Source organism: Aquarana catesbeiana, linkage group LG07 (genome assembly GCF_042186555.1).
Source record: "Aquarana catesbeiana isolate 2022-GZ linkage group LG07, ASM4218655v1, whole genome shotgun sequence".
Taxonomy (NCBI): domain Eukaryota; kingdom Metazoa; phylum Chordata; class Amphibia; order Anura; family Ranidae; genus Aquarana; species Aquarana catesbeiana.
Genome location: NC_133330.1, coordinates 44,401,534 through 44,424,173, shown reverse-complemented (window position 1 = coordinate 44,424,173; position 22,640 = coordinate 44,401,534). Strand labels below are relative to the sequence as shown.

Here is a 22,640-nt window from a genome sequence, read left to right as displayed (position 1 = left end):
ACATATTGGCCTAACCTGATGAAGAAATTAGATTTTTTACATTTTTTCATTGGATATGTTTTATAGCAGAAAGTAAAAAATATTGTTTTTTTTTCAAAATTGTTGTTTTTTTTTTGTTTATAACGCAAAAGAAAAAAAAAAAAACCTGCATAGGTGATAAAATACCACCAAAAGAAAGCTCTATTTGTGGGGAAAATAAAAGACATCAATTTGATTTGTGTACAGCGTCGCACAACTGCGCAATAGTCAGTTAAAGTAACGCAGTGTCGTATCGCAAAAAATGGCCTGGTCATGAATGGGGGTAAACCTTCCAGGGCTGAAGTGGTTAAAGGATAAGTTCACCTTTGGGAACATGTTACATATTCCACCCATTTTTTGGGTAGAACATGTAAGATGTTCCCACTGTTGCAGCCACTCCCGCTACCCTCTCTCTGTGACAGCAGTATGGGGAGATGTTCCCCATACTAGCTATCATTTTTTGAAGAGAGTGCGGTTGTGCGGGGCTCCGCCCACACGGCCTTGTCATTCATTTACAGTGTTCTGTGAATGAATGGACTACAACTACTGACAGCCTTTGCGGATGTCGGCTTGTAGTTCTCAAAGAAATACCACGGCGCTGTGGTAGTTTATTGATTCTTTCTGTCAGTGTGAAACTGCCTGACTGAACGTTGTACAGGCAGACAGCTCACACTGCCAGGAGACGCAGGAGACCTGCATGGCATCAGCAATCTGCTGAACACTGGTACAATGCTTTCCAGGCACCTAGCAAAAATAAAGTTTTTTTAAAGTGAACTTCTCCTTTAAGATATTAGTCACACAGAAAGTGTACCGTTTTCAGTGAGTCTGTTGACTCATAGGAGGTTGATTTACTAAAGGCAAATAAGCTGTTAATTTTCAAGGGAAGGCTTTTCCTTAGCCTATTCAATGTGGTAAAAATTCACTTTGCAATAAATACCCAAATCAAGTGCAAAGTAAATTAAAAAAAAAAAAAAAAAAAAAAAAAAAAAAAGTGTTTACTGTACACGATTGGATGATGTACGACAGCAGAGCTTCACCTCATTTCCTATTCTAAAAAAAAAATTATTTGCAAAGTAAGCTTTTTTTTTAGTAAATAAACCCCACAGACTTCATCATCGTGAGAAGGAGCATTAATGCTCAACCGTTATGAGGAAGTAAATATGGCGCATACACCCCCCCAACATAGATCTATAACTAAAAAATGACAAACTTTGTTTCTATGTCTAAATATTAACAGGTAAAGTTAAAAAAAATTTCATCCAGCTGATCCCATATTACATGTATAAAAAGACTACACGTTCCCTTTATTTAATAAGATAGTAACCAATCAAAAATCAGCTTTAGGCTGGGCAATCAAAGCAGACCTGTGATTGGCTGCTAGAAATAAAAAGGGACTGGACTACTCTTTGCATTTAGTATCCATCTGCGCATTGTAAGCCTTTTTCTCAATTTTTATGGTACTTAAAACGTGTAAGTTAACTTTTTTTGAAAAAGTAAACACCCTACACCCTCCCCACACTTCTCCCCTTCTTCCTGTATGTCTTCAAAGACAGCTCAGAGTGGTTCGGATTGGTCAAAGTGGTCACCTCCCAGCGCTGACCATTTAGAATTGCTCTGATCTGTGCCGAAAGTGCTACAGAAGAGGAAGAAGGGCAGGAATTTGAAATTCCCGGGCCACTACCCTAGCTGCCTAAATACAACTCATTAGCTATTGAGGCAAGTACAGCCTCCATGGAGGGGGTGTACGGTGTTAGTTCACCTTTTCATGTTTTTTGAAAAGGTGAACTAACCCTTTAAATAGTTTGCTAAAGCACCGAAAACTCATTTTTGTGTAGCCATTTGCGCCAGCACCTCCGGGCCTTTAAAGGGGTTAGGCACTACGGGGGGGGGGGGGGGGGGGGGGGCTTGTGACCATCATGATTGGCTGTCACATTATTGGAAAACTCCTGATCGTAAGAAGAAATCTGGAGCTTTTCGTAAGCCGCTGGTCACTGTGCTAGCGCGCGCTCTCGGCACAGTTTTATCGGCGCTAATGCACGCAAATATGCGGCGCCAAGGCCCAGCTGCCGAGAGGCCGCATATTTGAGTGCGGTAGGGGTTAATAAAACACAGTTTTTACCTATTTTTCATCCTTCTTTGAATATTAATGCTGCTGACCCCCATCAGCCCTTTTCAGCCACTTCCTGTCTACATGCACTCTTTCAGGGTCTGTTTCCTTGTAGTGACAACAGTACGCCAGGTTTTAAAAATGGCCATCTGAAGTCTCCATGGGAAGCTAGTACTGGGAGACACAGAGTGTTGTCACCCTAAACTAGAAGTGCCTTCACAAGGACCTTTATGGCAGGATCACCCAGATATTATTTTAATGAAAGCTGCTGATATAAATTAAATTTCAAATTTTTATTTCAATGTTAAAACTTATGAGAATTTAATGATTGGTGAAATCTGGTATATGTGAAAAGGCTGAGAATGCAAATACATGGGGTCCTGTGCAAAGGCATGCACAGGGGGTGTGCCAGGTGGGCCTAATCACTATGTGCGATGGAGATTACCCTTACTGCCCGGGCTTTCCCATGTGTTGCGCGCCAACCCCCCCCCCCCCCCCCCCAGTGCTGCTGGCTTCCCTCCTCTCCTCCCAGCTGCTACGGGGGACGTTTTAGGATGGAGAGCAGTGGAAGGGGCTAGTAAATTAGTAAATATGTAATTTAGCGGCCCCTTCTTTTTCTAAACAAATACAGTGAACACACCTGCTCACTGTGTTTATTCATAACTAAAGCATAGTAAGCTGTGTTTACTATGCTTCAGTTTGTGAATGAACAAAAACACGCTCAGCACAGAGCACTTCCCATTCATTCACTGTCCAGTGCAGCTGAGGCTGCAGAGACAGGCATGTGTGTTATGCGCTTCGGGACGCACACCCTAATGCAATAGGCTGCGCACACCTATGGTCCTGTGCAATTATCCACCTTTACCAATCTCATGGAGCACCAATCTAACCCATCAAACAACACAAACTTAAACTGCAGCACAAACCTGCCGAGTGTTTGGGATTCTCTGTTCTTTTGTGTTTTTTTTTTTGAAGAAGAATTCTCCTGGGACAACTCTACCCCAGGTTATTTTTTTTTTAGCAGATATTGAGACCGGGGCGTGGTTCCTCTTCACCATGCAGCTGTATTGCAGCAACACCAAATACGGCAAATTTGCCCTCAAGGCATCAGGAAAATATAAAAAGTACAATCACATATATTCTAAAGAAAGACAATCCAGTGGTTTCATGATTTGAAATGCAGCATTCTTTACTTTAGTGCCTGGTCACAATGTGTACATGGGATAAGCTGATTGAGAACATGAACTTTACGAAGGATCTCCTGTCATGCTATATGATGGTTATACATGCGCTGCTGTCACTGGAAATTCAAATTAATATATAAAATTGAATGGTTGATATAAAGAGGAATTTCCCCCTTCCCCTTTGGTTTTTTTTTCCTCCCCTGCTTACCTGATGCTGGGACAGCCACAGTTCAGATAATCGGTGGATCCGGCGTTGTCTTGCCGAGATCCTCTTCATTGCAGCCGCCGCTGGGTCCCGCGCCACCATGTTTTCATTACAGGGAGGATGTACCAGCTCTTCCTGGTTCAGGCGCAGTATCCTGATGATGGGCTGCTAGGATCGCCACTGCCTCTGTTAGTGAATAGGGTGACATGCAGGGCTCCCGGTGCATCCTGGGATATGTACATCACTGGGAGTACAGATGTCATACGCCGAGATAAAATGACAGAAAATGGGGGGGGGGGGGCATGGGCCGTAACTTAAAATAATAAAAAAGCAAGTAAACAAAAAAAAGCCAATGTATGTGCAGCGGAGAGAAAAAGGGGAGGGGAGGTGCGGGATGTAGAGGGGCCAAGTCAATTAAAACGGTGAAGGTCTGCTTTAAACCTGCAGCCAAGGCAGAGGGACTCCTAATTCTCAAAGTGGTTATAAACCTTTCCATATATTCAGTGAAGCAAGACAGAGATTACACAAATCCTCCTACATAAGTTGTACCGGTCTATCTGCAGTCTTCTCTCTTTTACATCAGTTCAAAGTGCTGGATTTATAAAGCTTGTCTGGGCTGTCAAAAAAAAGGGGGGGGGGGGGGCGGAGAGATGAAATTACACACTGCAGAGCTCAGTAAGGAAAGCTCAGAGACCTGATTGGAGGGAAGAGACATTCCCCCCATCACACAACGCGCAGGAACCAAACTGAGGCTGTCAATCAGCTAGAGATCCCTCCCCGTCACCATTTTTCTTTTGGTGTCAGGAAAACTTGTCAGAAGCGATGGACGCTGACAGCAGACAAAAGTGACTCTTGGTGCTCTGGATTGAGACAAGTATACACTATAGGAGGATATGCTTTGTTTATTTTTCATGTCTGAGGTTTACAGCCACTTTAACCGAGCACAAGTACAGTGACGTCACCTCACTTTTAGTCCATTGGTGCTTCCTCCTGCCTTTTAACTGAAGAGCCTTACCTTGGTACAGACCTGTAGTCTGCAGGAGAACGTTGTACCAATGATCCACTGACCACGGTTGCAATGCTTTGCAGACTCCAATGCAAAAAAATACTAGATGCACATTCCCGTCTTCAGTAAACTGGTGTGAGGCCATGACAGCCAGCTGCCCACCATACTGCTACTTCACTCTGCCTAGAAAGGACGTTCAATCAAGGTCTGTGAAGGTTCCGATTTATCCAGGTCCTGGCATGTCTAGCAGTAGTTAGTCACATTCAACTGTAATGTTTAGGGCGTTTTGTAGTTTCTCCAATACATTTTTTAGGTTCTAATGGAATAGTAGCTTGGAAAAGATAAGAAACGTCTTCAACATTACACAAGTTCATCTGAATGTGACTCCTACTAGATAGATATTCAATCACCTCTCCTCACACATACCAAGGAGAACACAGGGAGAGATTATGCTAATTCTGTTTACATGATAAAGAATGGAGGCCTGCATGATCATCTAAAATAAACAGGATTTGCATTTTAGTGGGGGGGCTTAATGACTAATTACAAAAGAAAAGTCACCATGGGATGCCATACCCACAAAATATTATAAAATTGGCACGTGCTTAGGCGTTTAATGTAATCTTGTGAGACTTTAGAAGGGTGGAACTCAGTAATAGCATTAAGTATCATTACTGGCTTCCAAAGTAACTTAGCATATACAGCAGTTGCATTTGCTAAGTGCTGAAGCAATCTGTCACCAGCTCTGGCATCTATCACTATCACATTGGAAAACCACCTGATGGCAATAGGCTGAACTTAGGGGACCCCCCCCACCTGAGGCTGATGTCACATAAAGTTGCCTCTGGGTCACCAGCGTAAGCTGGCTATGCACACAAACGAGATGAGAACACTGGTAAATGGCGCTGTCAGAATACACTAATCAGTAGCTGTGGCCACTGAAATTTTCACAAATGCTGGTCAAACGATCGACTTTTGTCAAGCAGGGACTGCCACACACTGATCTCTTAAAATCCAAATTCCACAGATATTGTCCCTCATTTTTTGTTGAGTCTCCTGGATAGGAAGTGAGCATATATCTCCCCAAATTGAAGAAAAAATCCTCTTAGGGCTCCTTCATACCACATACAATATGGGATTACGCAGTCCTCTGTTCGATGCGCACGGGGGCCATTCATTGTTAATAGCACACGCATGCATCTGGCAAACATGGGTGCAGTCACACCAAACCACAAGGTACCACAGTATTATGTGTTTTGGTGCGGCGCGATTTTACGCTTTCCCACGCGTTTGGCAGCCCACTGAAATTGAATCAGCTGTCAAAAATGTGCCATGTGAGAACATGCAAAAACACGCGTGTTCTGGTATGAACCGGCCCTCAGACAGATGTCAGGGGAACTGGTGTCCCCATTAGAAGATTTCCCCACTAAATATTTTGGATTTCCCATCGTGTTTTCTCTCTGTGACCATAGAGAGCGGAAATCTCTCCACTGAGGATATAGTCAACATTAAAAATCTGACAAGGGTTCGAATCCTTCCACCCTCTATCCAAATCCAAAAAAAAGAAAAAAAAAGAAGTTTTGGCTTTAGATGTATAAAACAATTTACTAAACCTGCACAGGAGGACTTGCATTTTCTGTACCTAGAAGCATCAGCTGGTGCTGTCATATGTATTACTAAAGCCTCACCTTTAGAATTAAATCAACCTGTATAAAAGGACAATAAGGGCTCATGCACCTGGGCATATTAGGGGCATGCAACAGTAAATATGGCCATATTTCAGTGCCCAGGAGCCAATACAAATGAATTACAGGATATGGCTCTGTGCAGCTGTATGCAGAGTGTAAAACATGCATATGTACGTATGCACCTGGACACAGTTTGTATCCAGGGGCATAAAACTGTATGCACAGTATTTTTAATTTTGGGGCTGTGTTTACATACAGGGGTATTCTGTAATTAATTTGTATGCAACATCTGTGGATCCTGGGTGCTGAGATATGACCGTATTTTACATTTTTTTTTTCCCCTAATAAACCCACGTACATAAGCTCGATATGATATGTTTAAAACTTTCCGGCTTCCCCTGCATTGCTTTACCAATACCCTGTTGCACTTACAGCTTCCCCTGATCCCCTTCCTGGGACTACATGTGCCATAATTCCAAGCACCATCATGTATGTGTGTCCCACGTAGTCCTCTCTGGCTACCTTCGCATGTTGGTGCAGACCATGACACAACATTGGTTTCCTGGGAGCAGGACTGGATCTAGACTGTCTGACCTGGGGGTGCAGTAAAATAGTCAGGTAACATACCATCCACACACATTAAAGCCCCCCCTTCAAATGACAAGAGAGCCATCTGCCCCCCATTCACAAATAGTCCTGGCTTCAAATCTTCACTATGGACACTTAAATAAACATTGTTCATAGGTGAGATAGTGACATACAGTACAAAGTAACATTGTTCTACTCTGTTTCATTCATCTGCAGATCAAAGTGATGAGCTTCAATCTCCCCCTACACATCAGAGTCCCTGCATCATATCAGAGCCCCCCTTTCACACCAGAATTACTTTTTCACTTCAGTGTTTCCCCCATCATATCAGATTCCCCCACACCAGCTTTCCCTCATCACATCCGAGCCCCCTTCACACTAGAGTCCCTCTTACACATTAAAGCCCATCCCATAATATCAAGTCTCCCTTACACAATACGTGCCCCTCATTAGAGCCCTCAGTCCTCCCTTCGCAAACAGTCCTACCTTGGGGTTGGGCACTGTGCAGCCATGCTGACTCTGCATTACCTAGAATGAGAAGTGCCCCCCAGATCCTCACCAATGTCACTGGTCGTGGGGGGGGGGGCGCCCATGAGTGAAATCGGGGGGGGGGGGGGGGCTAAGCCCACCCCAGTACCCCTAAAGCCAGCCCTGCCTGGGAGTACACATGACGGGCTGGCTCCATTGGACCCTGCAAGGCAACAGAGTCACCAGAAACCAGGAAACCTATGGAAGCAATCTTTGAACTGGCTCAATTATGAAGAAAGTCAAGATTTTAAAGAAGAATCAACAGACAATGTAAGTGCTGAGGTTAGCTTCTGTCATTGTTATTCAAATTTGAGGGTTTAATTAAATGAGTTCTTTATTATTTATTGGTAGAGAAAGCAGTTACTATTTATGGAATTTTGTTTTGTACGAAAGACTGTTCAAGCTGAAGAACTGGTCGCAGGTCTGGTGAGAACTGTCTTTACCTCAACTTCTAAAAGATGGCATATAAAAGATATTCATAAGAGGAAATTGGCTAGGTAGAATATTAATTGTTCCTATATCAGTCTCGCCTGATGCCACAAACAATAGCCGTGTCACTGCATAAGTTGTGATAATTAGGAAACAAGTAAGCCGCCATTTTACTTAGAAGCGTGGGAAAGTTATGAATCAACATAGGTAGCCTCTTACCCCGTTGACATGCTTTCCTAACGTAGCCTCCGCCCTCCAGATTCAGCAGCGGTACCGGGGAGTGGAGCAGATAGTATTTATAGAACAGGGGTGGAGGAATACCAGACGCACTTTCAGGGTGGAATGAAAAGGTCTAATACATAAGTCCACCCTAAGTTCAAGTGATAAAAAACATGGGCATGTCAAAACACATTGTAAGGATATTAAAAAAAAAAAAAAAAAAAAAAAGGACTTCAGCTCAGTACACAGCAGAAACGTATCTAGGAACAGTTTTGTCAAAAGGTTTGTAAAGGTATGAAGGTACAATATGGCTGTGTTGAATAAACGTTTACCTAATGCCAAAAAACTTTTAGATAGAGAGCCCATGTTAGGGATATTTTCTATATTTGTCGTGGTGACTGAAAGTGGAGGAAAAGACAAAAATTTTGATTTGTTACCAGAACAAAATGGAAAGGAAATCATCCAATAGGGACACTTGTTGCGGAAACCATTGCCTAATGCTGGCCCATAGATTCCTCCATTGAAACAGATTCCTCCATCCACAAAAGCAAGGTGAATGGAGGAACCCTTACTTACTACCAGACCTGACACAAGTTCAGTTTAGAAGTTGGGACATTTACCCAAAACCCAAAACGCCCAACACAAACACGGGGTTGATTTACTAAAGGCATATATACTGTGCACTTTTCAAAGTGCAGTTGCACTCTGCAAGAGCAGTTGCTCCATAGCTTAGTAAATGAGCAGAAGCTCTGCTGACTTCCATCATCCAATCAGGTGCAGGCAAATATGCTGTTTTTTTTCCCCTTGCACGTGATTGGGTATTTTTTTTTAAGTGAAGCTTTCCTCATTTATTAAGTCCTGAAGCAGCTGCAAAGTGCACAGTCAATTTGCCTTTATTATATCAACCCCTATGAGAACAAACTCCATTTGGCAAAGAGCCCATGACCCCACACTTCAAATTAGCCAATTTCCTGACACATACATGGATTTGAGCTGCAGCTCCTAATTACATGCTAGTAAAGTAGAATATTTTATAGAAGCTTGTATTGCTCAATCCTTTAAAATAGGATCTTCTATAAAAATAATTAACCTGTACAAAAATGTCATAAATACATAATATATGACTCACGAGAAGTAATGGAGAATGTGCTGCGAGTCAGACTGTCATAGCCTATAATAAGCAATGCCATTTTATTCTAATCTGCAACATAGTCATTCACTGATGGAGGTAGAGGAATGTTCAACCTGTCTCTGAACAGACTCATTCGGGATAATAGGCAGATTCTTGCTCCAGGGGGAGGAAACATGTTATTGCTGGGCAAAGAGCAACTTCAAGGTGACATTAGACAAAATAAAATTGTTATGTGATGAACCTTTCTCAAGACTTTTTAGAAAAGAGTTTTTGTAGAAATTTGAATCCCCACGCTTAAGGAGGTTATATTAGCGCAACCTTACCTTGGATGGATGTGTGTATGCTATTTACGTGTATTTTCTCCCTGTCAGAGCAGGAATGTCAGCCCAGTGTCAGGCTGCAAGGCCCCCATGGAGGCTGTCCTGTCTCCTGCCTAAACTCATGGCCAATCATAGCGCAAGTATAACTTGGATGGATGGGTGTTATTTACTTGTATTCTCTCCCTGTCGGAGCAGGAATGCCAGCCCAGTGTCAGGCTGCAAGGCCTCCATGGAGGCTGTCTTGTCTCCAGCCTAAACTCAGGTCCAATGATCATTCTGAGGGTTTCCAGAGAGGGGTAAAACGTTCATTTAGAAAAAAAACCTTTAGCTTTTTTCAACATATTCAGAGTACAAAACAGAGTAGGGCTAAGAGCCAAGGAGCTGGGTGGACCATTAGGTATCAGATGCAGCTGTATAAACCTCCAAGTAGTGGAAGAAAAGTAATACAACCAAAAACAAAAATGAAATCAGCACACTGAAATTGAGAAATAGTAGCCAATTATGTATGAAAATTTTGTCCAAGAGGAGGTTAAAAAACAATGCAATGCTGTCCAATATTGAAGAATAAAAAGTAAAGCTTTAATAGTTACAAAAGTGTGTAACGATATATAAAATAACCCCCATATGGTAGTATAAGCTCATCAGTATATCAATACTTTCCACCAGACCCGTAGTAATATCTCGTTGTGGAATGTGGAGAACAGAGTGTGGTTGTAGATTGCCGGCTTGGTGGTCCCAAAGCGAGCACCAAGGCAGCGCTAGTAATCGACCCGCAGGGTTCTCTGTTCGAAGCCGCTGTTGTATGCGGACGCTGTCTGCAAGGTAAATCAACAGAGGTAACCAATAGTGTGGCTGCCCTCTAAGGCCACGACTGGAAGTGATGTCGCCGCTTGGCAGGAAGTGACGTCCACGGGACCACAGGTGGTTCAGAGGACCCAAAAAAGCCAACCTGATCGATAACTTGTTTCAAAGCAAAAGCTTCTTTATGAAATCCAAACAATAAACAAAAGGAAGTTTATTATATAGACATCCCTGGGGGCAGAAATGGGAGGGCCTGGAAGGTGAATATTTTCCACATCACACCAGCGATCTCACACATCATCATCCAGCCATAGACTCTCCATATCCCTGCTGTTTCTCAGAAGCCTCACTGGGTCCAGTGGACGTTACATCCGGCCAAGTGGTGACATCACTTCTGGTCACGGACATCGCAGCCTTAGAGAGCGGCCATACTGTTGGTTACCTGTCCATTACCTTGTGGACAGCGTCTACATACAACAGCTGCTTCGACCGGAGAACCCTACAGGGTCGATTACTAGCACTACTTTACCATTACCTGCTCACTCTGGGACCACCGAGCAGGCAATCTACAACCACACCCTGTTTGCCACATCCCACCAGAAGATATTACCACGGGTCTGGTGAGAAAGTATTGATATACCCATGAGCCTATACCACCATATGGCAGTTGTTTTATATATTGTTACACACTTTTATTCTTCAATATTAGCAGCATTGCATTATTTTCTTGGACAACATTTCCTACATCATTGGCTATTGCTCAATTTCAGTGCGTGGTTTTCAATTTTGTTCAATGTATTCAGAGCAGCTCCTTAGTTATAAGTTTTTGAGAACCTGTTTTCAACAATTAACTCAGGCTCGATATAGTACAGACCTACAGCCAATGCTGAACTTGACCCTTTTGCTTTGGCATGGAGAAAATACAGAAAAATAATAAAAAATAAAGTCCTTGTTGAGAGGGAAGACTGCAGAATCACAACAACTCAAGACCAGAAATTTAGATTAATACAAATATCAGTGCTGTGTCCGGTGGTGACCTAGGGGGTTGGCAGAAGGAACCACAGAGCACTGCAGGACACACAATAGTTTAACAACTCCGGAATTGCAGGTTTCTGAAAAAAATTTAGGGAACGATTCCTCTTCAACCGATCTGAATCCAGTAGTGTTGGCAGTGAAGAGGCAAGTTTTTACTAGCTTTACAGCTACTAGTTCAGTCAAGTGACTTGAAGGTCACTTTAAGGATGAAGAGAGAATACCTGCAATAGGATACCTAATGTTGTGCACAGAACCATTTTTTCAGCTTAGATCCTCGTTATTCAGTTTGTATTGGCTCACACAAAATGTTTTTTGAAGTCCCTGAAGTTTTACTCATTTGCCTCTACTGAAGCTCACCACACGTTACAATTTAAAAAGAGATCCATCAATGACCTGTCTGATTGAAGACACATTGATTGGATAGTTCAGGTAGGCCCTCATATTACACAGTTTTGGTAAATCTAAAAGGGATTAAAAAAAAAAAAAAAAGAAGAAGATCGTACTGTCAGAGTGTAACATGCACAGTGAGCTTTAGAAATAGCTTTTTGGTCCAAAAAGAACAACTGGGACTCAAAACACTGACACCTATGGCACCTCTGATTTAGAATACAGTACATGCATAGCTTGAAATATCTACAATATCTAGCTTGTAGGGGTGGAAAATCTGAATCAGATCTGATGAGCTAGTCAGTCCAGTTTAGGAGCCGGCAGGAACTGCTAAGTGAGCCAAGAACATGTCCTTCCAATAACAATAGTAACATAAACAAAAATTAGGCACATTTGTTTACTGGTTTTAAAATTTTGCCCATGACTGGTGTGATTGGCCTCTGATTACCCCACTCAAGACTGGGAGGAGCCAATGTAAAAAAAAAACTGTTCCTGTTGGGGAGGGCAACTTTAGCCAAGCAACTACATACACAGGAAAAAATGCATATAGAAGAACGGATTTATTTGTATAGTAGTGTGTATAATCTTGTGACTCACCCATCCCTGTTGGACTGAATAGCAGCACAGGATCCAAGGGCTGCAACACTTCAGAATCTGTTCTGCCACCTCCCCCACCTCTTGCCTCCTTTTTAGACTATCGATGAACATCATCAGACTGGTTATAAGCAGTCCAGCCTCTGACTCTTTTCCTCTTTTGCTTTACAATGTTTTCCCTTACCACCACTCAGCTTTTAGGGCTCATTCACACTAGTGGCGAGTACTGCCGCTCCACTGAAAAGTGATTCCTGCTTGGATCAATGAGGTGAGAGGTTGGGCTGCACATCACCAGTCTGTTCAGTTCATAATTGTCGGTAGTCCAAAAAGCAGGCAAGAGGTAAAAAGCAATCCCCACTTGGATCGCTTTTTAGAGGTGCTCGAAAGGTAGTGAGGAGAAGATGTGTTTAGGAGGTGGTAGTGCCCACTGAAGGCGACAGGGGGTAAAATTCTATCACAGAATGTGTACACTCCAGCCACTGACTTTTCGGGGGCAGAGAGCCCCTGATGTGCTGCAAGCCCGACTTTAGATTTCAGATGGCATGTTAACAGATAACGGCACACAAAATGCACATAATGAAAATGGCTTTTAAGTTCACCAACCTTTCTTGGCTTTATTTTGTCTTGGATATCGTACTGTCCAATTCCCTTGAAGCTTATTCCCAACCACCAGGGAATTCCTTGCTTGTCCTAAAGGAAGAAAATATATTAAGGAGCTAGTCCTACCATGAACAGATTAGAGAAGGCTTACTTATAGTGCCTAAGGAAAGGCTTATTCACATTGCCCTTACCATTTAAATTTTCTCATTCAACTCCTGCTTATAGTACAAGTAATAAGAACCACCAATTTGCCAAACAAGCATGCTGAACAATATTAGATAAAACCTGTCTCTTCAATAAAGCAGCACAAATGAGTCAAAAACAACTGCCAGCCTGCTGATTGGACAGAAAAGGAGCAGCAGAAAAGGTATTGTGATTCATGCTGGTCACTCTTCATTCTCCTCCAATAAGAATGCTCCCCATGAGCACACGTTTACTACAGCAGAACTAGAATGGCTTAGAGGCACACTTCTTCACAAGTCGGAGGACTTATGATATGAAGAGAGGTGCCTGTAGTAGAACATGTATTGCATTATACTTATGTATGATCATTATTCAAACCTATTTAGAGAAGTCATGTCACGGTGTTTACTGGCCCTTTAAATGCAGTGGAGTCAGGTATACATTGTAGTGGGAAGGTGCAGTCATTTCCAAGAACAGTTTTTCTCCCTCTTAAGGAAACGGTTCAATGGGAATTGGAATGGTGTCTTGAAACAATATATTAAAAGAAAGAAATGTCAGCGAAAAGAGAAACATTAAGCCCAGCTTCTACAAGATCAACTGCCTTGATTGTTTTCAACCATAACAATCAGAACAGAGCCGCTATTGTTTTTATTTTTTTTTATATGTTCCTGCAGGACGACTTGGTACATTCCACCGAAAGGTTCCCCCCTGTTTCTGTTAGGCTTCAAAAGTCTAAAATAATGACCATAAAAATGATAGAAAGACTGAACTTCATTCAAGAGGATCTGCATTGATCTTCACCAACCAGATTCTAACATTCCAAATTGATGTTCTGAGTGAGCAAGAGCTCTCCAATCAGCAAAGCTCATGCTCCCTGCTGATTGGAGAGCTCTCACTCTGACTCATTAGGAGGCATGTCAGACCCCTGCAGAGAGGCCACTGCTTCCACACAGAGAAAACAAAAGGTCCTTCTCTACAGCATGCTGCCAGGGGAAAGGCTTTTCCGCTTAGGCTGTGGCTGCTTTTTTAGAACTGTAAGACGGTGCAGCTTTTGTTTTAAGGCTTTAAACACAGCTACAAATAAATATTTATGGTTCTGCTGTAGACACCCCATTGAATTGTGGGCTATCCCCCCACTTCCCCCTGTTCAGAATGGCTTGTTGCCACCATTCTATATGTGATTAGTGAGCAGTCAATACCAACATCCAGAAATAGATGTCAGGCCGTGCGCTATAACTGCAAGCTCTGCTCTGCAATTTAGGTTAACTGAAGATGGTACAGCTTCTAACCTTTCAATAAAACATAACAATTGGCCTGTAGTGCTTTAAAGACCCTTTTGGACATCATACAGAAAAATCATCACCAACCACGCTTAGTGGAGCCAAGTACAATCTGAAGAACTAGTAAAAATGGAATGTGCATTCCTCCAGAACATCTGGACCGAGTTTATGTCATGTATAAGCTTCTTTCGCTTTCGGAAACAGGATATGCCATGAGCAAGCATTCTGATTAAATGTCTATTCATCAGTGCAAATTTAAAGGAAAACTGCGGAATTTAAAGTGGTTCTAAAAGGCAGAAGGTTTTTTCACTTTCAAAAAGGAAAAACATTTATTATTTCTATTTTATTTTTTTAACCTCCAAATAAAATGTTTAATACCACATGTTCAGTTTTTTTTTGTTTTTTTTTGTGTTTTTTTAATTTTTTTTTTTATATATACAATATATTACAATTAATCATTTATTTTGGGTGGTATTTGATGCTGGGCTTGCTAATAAGATGGCCCAGCATTGCCTGCATGCAGGTTAAGTATCACTAATTAGGAAAGATGGTGTAATCTAGCCTTTCAACCTTTTTACTCCAGGAGGAGCCCTTCAAAATTATTTTCATGTCTGAAGCTGGGTTCACACAGGTCCGGCTGGCGTTTGCAGTTCGGTGTCCTGTGCGTTTGTGTTCACCGGTTCTTGTGCGATTCAGGTGCAAATATTTTCCTGAATTTGCACCTGAGCCGGACCCAAAAACACACATGACCCTTTTCAAATTCGCACCGCGTCCGCCCTGGACATGCATGAACCGGCTCCATTGAAAGCCGGTTATGCGAATTGGATGCAGTGTAAAACGCATCCAATTTGCATATATGTGAACCCAGCCTTAGGGAACGGCAAACCACTCTAACACCAGTTAATTGGATGTCCGTAGGAAAAATGCCCTATATATTGGAGGTCCATGAGAAGAATGGCTTCTTATAGTGGTAGTCAGAACAGCTAAAAAGATTATTGGCATCAAGGCGCTGGCTCTGCCATGTGCTGTTGGACCCAGAACTAGACAGACCCCATCAGATGGGAGTTACATCGGGCTTCCACTTAAGGAACCCTTAGCAATTTCTAGAGGAACTCTATTTGAGAATTTCTGGTCTAATCTTTGCTAGGAAAGTTGGAGGGAGTGTACCCTTTTATATGGATCACATTGCAGGTTGTGTAATCCAATATCTCTCTTATTCAGGTCTATTTAACAAAACAACTGTAAGCCAGCCACCAGACAGCTGCAACATTTAAAGAGCTCTCTGGAATATGACTGCAGTGGATGAAGGCTGAGTTCACACTAGTGCGAATTGGATGCGTTTTTTTTCTCCGCATCCAAAATTTGGGCCTGATTTGTCCCTAAAAACGGAGAACATGGACCCACTGGACCTCTGCTGTCAGTCGCATCGGTATTAGATGTGAACCTAGCCTAAAACTCAGATTGAAAGTGAGCCAAAATGAATTTAACACAGACATAGTGGTTAATCTCAGTGCCGGACGCTCCATTTGGGGCGCAGAGGCGCTGCCCCTCCTAATTCAAACACCGGGCCCCTAATTTCCTTGCAGGGCATCGGACACAGTTTTCAATTGGGTTTTTTTTTTGAAGCACATGATTGGAGCCTGAAGCGCTAATTGGCTTAAAAAAAGGGTGGGCTTGGGAGCATTGCGCCCTGAGCCCACCCAGTTGTGTGGCAATAGCAAATTAATAGCCGCTTTTGCCTTCCTGCTTCTCCTCCTGGCCAATCAGGAAGCGGGACCTGAGACCAGATTGGCCAGGGAGTTTTTTTTTGGGGGGGGGGGGGGATGGTAGTGCGAGTGAGGGGGCCAGGTTTGTTCGCTCCCTAAATATTGAGCTACAGCCGCCAGTGGTTAATTTCATTTACTAAAGGCGAATAGACTTTTGCTAGCCAAGTTGCTCCAGAGCTTGGTAAATGAGTGGAAGCTCTGCTGACTTCCATCATCCAATCACGTGCAAGCAAAAATGCAGTTTCTTTTTTATTTTCCTTGCTTGTGATTGGGTATTCTCTGCAAAGTGAGGCTTTACCTCATTTACCAAGCTATGGGAGCAACAGTACTTTGCAAAGTGCAAAGTGTCTTTTGTCTTTAGTAAATCAACCCCACAGTGTTCCCTGGATAGAACTGACAGGTGAATGATTTCATTCAAAATACTAACACCAACCTACAAAGCCATTCACAATTCTGCACCCAGCTACATAACCTTGTCTCAAAGTATCACCCAAATCATCCCATCAACTCATCCCAAGACCTCCTGCTCTCTAGCTCCCTTGTTTCCTATGTTTGCATCCAAGACTTCTCCAGAGCCTCTCCCATCCTCTGGAAATCACTATCCCAATCTATTCAGCCATCTCGTTCCGCCTCCACCTAACTACTGAACTTTTCTTAACGCATCAACTAATCTCCACACCCCCTTATTACCTTTTTTTACCACTTGCCTCTCCCTTTAGATTGTAAGCTGCCACAAGCAGGCCCTCCTTTTTGTCTTGAATTTTATTGAAACTGTACAGTCTCCCTTTATACTGTAAAGCACTGTGCAAACTGTTGCAAGATATAAATCCTGTAAAATATAATAATTTTGCTTGCTGGATGCAGCCCGTTTTTATTTTTTATGACTATGGTACTATTACAGTGCACAGTACAGTGCCACAATGCAGCCTCTTCTGTCTTCTATACTCTGAAAAGTAGGACACATGCAGAGGATGATCGTGACCTCAAAGACTGCACAGGGAATGCGGCTCATAGCTGACTTATCCACACAACATTCAACGGAAATGAAAGCAATATAAAAACATCCAGTAGCCAAAAACCTTCATAAAAAGATCAAACTGCTGAATGCAGCCGGGGTATTTCTTTCCCCCACTCGGTTAGACAGGGCTTTCCTGCTATAGTAATAAAGTCTCCGAACAAGAAAATAACAGTTTTATGGATGTGTTTATAGGGTAGCAAGCACTGACCTTTACTTTATAGTAATGAACACCATATGTTGGCAAAGCTTCCACTATTTTCATATACCTGCAAGAAAAGGGAGAAGCTGATTAAGAATAAAAGTCACATAAAACAGACAGAACTAAAAAACAAAATAAATAAATAATACACTTGTTTTATAAGCAGCACTGCCCCTTACGTAAATTAGGACAAAAAGAGAAAGTTTGTGTTCTAGCCAGTCCAAACTGACCCAGGTCTACATGACGGCTTTTGAATTTTAACCACAGCAACACAAGGTTACAACCTAACCACTGAGACATAATGACCCCTTGTATGTTCTAGGATATGTCAAAAATAGAAGTTAGTTATTTACACAAAGATAAAAAGGGGAAAATATCTTGATATGGTGCACGATGGGAAGTGAAGGATAGACTCTGTTACTAAACTATAAAGTAGTGATCTCCAAACTGCGACCCTTTGCTTGCCTTTACTTGGCCCTTGGGGCCATCTTTCTCCCACTGATTCCTCCTATTGACACCAGTGATGAGAAATGATTTCTTCTACTGGCGCCAAAGATGGGGCACTAGTCCTTCTACTGGCGCCAAAGATGGGGCACTAGTCCTTCTACTGGCGCCAAAGATGGGGCACTAGTCCAAAGATGGGGCACTAGTCCTTCTACTGGCGCCAAAGATGGGGCACTAGTCCAAAGATGGGGCACTAGTCCTTCCACTGAAACCAAAGATGGGGCACTATTCCTCCAACTGACCACAAAGGTGGGGCACTATTCCTGCCACTGACACCAAAGGTGGGACACTACTGGTAGGGTACTGGGCCTCCCCTGGACACTAATGATAGTAACATTGGGAGGAATAGTGCTCTAATGATGGGGTATTATACCTCCTCCTACTAACCACAACCACAATTCTAGCCCCCCTAAAGTCTAAAAGACATTAAACTGGCCCTTTGTTTAGAAAGTTCGGAGACCCCCTATATAAAAAAGATAGCTATTAAAATAAAGAGTCCCTGTCCCAATGATGCCTTTTTTTGCACCTGCAAAGAACATGAGGGGAAATCTTCCAATGGTGACAATGGGTCATACAAATATGACAGAAGTTCTAACCCTTTTCCATTCTAGGCAAAGAAACAAACATTTTTTTAAACTTTGGATATAGTAGAAGAAAAAGGGGTACTCTCTGCAATGGGGACACAGAAAACATAAAACCATTTTTCCTTTATGCCAATATAGAGCAGGGGTCTCCAAACATTCTAAAAAAAAAAAAAAAAAGGGCCAGTTTACCATCCTTCAGACTTTAGGGGGGCCAGTATGTGACCATCAGGAGAAGAAAGTGTCCCGGCATCAGTGGGAGTAAACAATGCCCCATCTTTGGTGTCAATAAGATACATTTTGCCCCATCATTGGAAGTTATTGTGCCCCATCATTAGGTCCCATTGTTGGTGTCATTGGGAGGAAGTGTGCCCCATCGTTGGGATCATTGGGAGGAATTGTGCCCCTTTGTTGGTGTCCGTGGAGGGGAATTGTGCTCTATCGCTGGTGTCAGTGGATGAAATAGTGCCTCAAGGGCCGGATAAAAGCAAACAAAACGCCACATCCGGCCCTTGGGTGACAGTTTGCAGACCACTGATCTAGATAGAAGCATAACTAATCTCCAGACCACTGCAGTGAAGTTCTGCTCTAATATATTAGACATACAGTATATAAAAAGGAAAATTGTTTATACAGATCTTACCGGACTATTGCCTGTCCTCTGGTGACTCCTTTTAGTTTTTTGAAATGTTCAATCACTCGATCTTCGCTAGAAGTGAAACACAGGGAACATTTTTACTTAAAGCCTATCTATGGTGATAATGAAAAATCATATATTCATTTCCACATTGTACTTCAATTATTTAAAGCCTTTCTCCTATTATGCAGAACACTCTGGAAGTTTTTTAAACTTATTTTGTGAAGATTCCACACATTTACTTCCTTGAATTTTGTGACACGTAGTCCCTATGCTAACCATGAGTGAAAGAACAGTTTTTTGTGTTATCATTCATATTCTCTGAAAAATGGCCAAGAAATCATAAATTCTGCCAGGGTATGTAAACTTACGAGCACAAATGTAGCTATATTAAAACAGATTTTCTGGAAGTAAAATAAGGACTGAAATATCTTCCCTGCAGAAAATACTGCTCTGGGTTCCCTTGGGTGCTAACCACACGTCATGTGGTCATCTGATCACTGCTGAAGGCAAGGATCAGCCAGTTTTACCTTTGCTCGTCCTTGACAGCTTAAAACACACCAAATGCCTAGGCCTTCAAGCATATGACCAGTACTGGAATGTCATCCCAATAAATAATGTATAAAGTACATCAAGTTCTGGTCTTAATAGCATACCAGTAGGTAAGTGAGGGGTGTTCCTGCAGAGTTCTGGTGGGAAGAGCCGGCAAAACCTTCAGATCTTTTCGTGCATTTTCATCACTGCAAAACATAAAAGAAGAAGGAAAAGAAAAAAAAAAAACATTGTTAGTCATTCCTAGTAGGGGATGAACTACTTAGCAGCACGAAGTATTGTTCATTTACACCACGCGCTCACGTTTCAAGGCAGGTCGCTCTCAAGTGACAAAGTATACAATGAAAAGGTGGGATATGTACACCTCTGCCTGCTGAACGCAGTAAAGGCTGCATAAAAGCTTAGAACTCCTAGAAAAGGAAACAAAAAAAAAAACGTTTTAACCCTTTATCTGCTATGCGACTTACAATATGAGTGAAAGGGATAGCAATGTGCTGGGGAAGTTTGAGAGTTTTTTTTGTTTTTGTTTTTTACAGTGAATGTGAACCGAGCAAATTTATTACAGAACCCAGCTCCATTTACATTGTAGTAAAGCCCCCTTCAAGGGATGCCTAAGATGTTCTCCCACACAGCTCCAATGCCATTGTGTGCATCACCATCTTACCTTCCTCTCACATTGGGGAAGATTTACTAAAACTGGTGCACACAGACTCTGGTGCAGCTGTGCATAATAACCATTCAGCTTCTAACTTCAGCTTGTTCAATTAGGCTGAGTTCACACTGGTACGGCAAACGCTCCGACATTGGGAGCACAAGTCGCATGACGTGTATAAATGAATGGTTCCCTATGAGAGCTGTCCTAACTGATCCGACACAAGTCGGTCCGACTTTGAAAAAAGGTTCCTGCACTACTTTGGTCTGACTTTGATCCGACTTCAGCCCATTGTCTTAACTAATCTGACTTTGGCATGCGACTTGAGCTCTGATGATCTTTAAGGGGAACCAAATGCCAAAAAAAAAAAAAAAAAAAAAAAAAAAAAAAAAAAAAAAAGGGGAAGAAGGAAGAAGATGGCATAGCGTCCCCCTCCAGGACCCTTCGGTCTGGTATGGATTTTAAGGGGAACCCCCACGCTCAAAAGAATGTGGGGTCATCCCAAAATCCATGCTGGACCCTTATCCGAGCACGCAGCCCGGCATGTCAGGAAAGGAGGTGGGGACGAGCGAGCGCCTCGCCTCCTCCTGAATCATACCAGGCCACATGCCCTCAACATGGGGCGGATGCAAGCACAAGGGGGCGGGGCCTCAGGATGACGTCCTTATAGCTATATAAGTAATGGCACACAGCGGACCTAGCATTACAGAGGGAGCAAGCGTCGGGTGAAGATCGGAGGAAGAACCGAGGTAGAATACAGTGGAGAGAGAAGAATCAGAAGTGGGAGAAGATGTCAGCGGAGGAAGAAGAAATTGGAAGGAGAAGAGATACCAAAGCTGCTTTAATAAATTACTTTGTCAAAAACCTGTGTACTCTTTTTATTTTTTACACTTGTTTAGGTGAATGGGTAGGGGTACAATGTACCCCATACTCATTCACATAGGGTGGGGGGCCGGAATCTGGGCCCCCCCCTTGTTAAAACCCTACTACAGGGAACATTGAAATGGCTGTAGGCCCTTCTTGACCATGGTAGACACATCTCGCCATAGCCTCCTGGAAGGGAGAGTCGGTTGGCTGAAAATTATATTTTGAGGCCAGTCACTATGCCCCTCTTCCCCCCAGAGGGAAACCAGTGATTGGGATACCTGTGTAATTCTGCCCCCTGCTTATGAAAAGCACATCTATGTAGAAAAATAATTTGTTAGAAATATTGTCCAGTACAGATAATGGGTAAGGTTAGTGGCTGCTGAATGTCTGCAGTTAGCTTCACAATAAAGACAGAAAGGTCTCATTGCTAAACATTAAAAAAAAAAAAATAAAATAATCGACCCCCCCCCCCAGATAAAATGACTGCCCAAAGCACATCTCTTTTGACTATATTGTAGACTAGTAGAGATCATTAGGGTGACTGCAGCATGCTATAGTTTTAAATACTACAGAAAAAGGCAAGGAAAAAATAATGGTGTCACATGTGGACAAAAAAAAAAAAAAAACCACACAAATGAGCTGCTGTTGCCCATGCCCCTTTCAACACTGGCAGAGTCTGCCAGCAGATCTGCCCGCTCAGCAGGGGATCTATCCACTGATCTGCGCTGAGCAGGCAGATGACAGGTCCTAGTCCACTCCACTGATGCAGAGCAGATACAGACACAGCCCGCTGTTCTCTATGGGGCAGCTGACATCTGCCGCTCCATAGAGAGCAAAGGATCATCAGGTCCACCTGAAAAACTGACAGGCAGACCCGATTGGCCCGTCAGTGTGAAAGGGGCCTTATACTTGTTGAAAAAACAGAATGACTACAAAATTTTAAAAAAATGTATCCAATTCCAAGAACAAAAATTAAATGCAATATTTTACAGTTTGCTAGTCCTTCGGTGTGATGGCCTCATTTATTTTCTTTTTGCATGCCTTCAATTTTCACCTGGAGATCCTGCCAGTAACATACTTCCTATCCTAGGAGCACTGTACCTATGGAGGAGCAGTGCTCTTACCCTTAGCTGTTCTCTTGATTTGGACTACAAACACCTCCCTCTATTCTCATTTACATGACATGGGACATGTTCTGTAGTTCCCAAAAGCAAACTGAAGAAAGCTGTTAACATTGTTTCAGATTTCAGTTCAGAACACAGGAAGTTACAAGAACACTAGATTACTGGCAAGATCAACATGTATTTTTCATAAAATGTTCTAAGCCTGGAAAACGACTGCAGCAGACCACATCCAACGACATTTGTCCCATTTCAACTTTATTTTTCAGTACTATTTATAATGTTTCCCAGACAATACCCGCAGTGCTTTATTTCCTGCTACCAAACAGGGAACTCATTGGCCCTGATAAGAAGACGTGTAAATCTGGTTTTACAAAGGGAATTTTTCTACAGAGTGTGAAAACATATATGTGTATGTACTTTCTGATATACTTTGAAT

The 22,640-nt window shown here is 42.5% G+C and overlaps 1 protein-coding gene across 5 annotated transcripts in view; it reads right to left on the bottom strand.

The window, feature by feature from the left end:
- The window catches only part of FRMD4B (FERM domain containing 4B), a 332,830-nt gene that overhangs the window by 58,646 nt on the left and 251,544 nt on the right, over positions 1–22,640 (bottom strand). For all 5 annotated transcript variants that reach the window (XM_073592115.1, XM_073592114.1, XM_073592117.1 and 2 more), the window contains 4 exons: positions 19,666–19,749; positions 19,016–19,081; positions 17,297–17,354; positions 12,845–12,931 (listed from right to left, as the gene is read on the bottom strand). In XM_073592115.1, the coding sequence (XP_073448216.1) occupies positions 12,845–12,931; positions 17,297–17,354; positions 19,016–19,081; positions 19,666–19,749 (295 nt within the window). The remainder of the gene's footprint in view (positions 1–12,844; positions 12,932–17,296; positions 17,355–19,015; positions 19,082–19,665; positions 19,750–22,640) is intronic.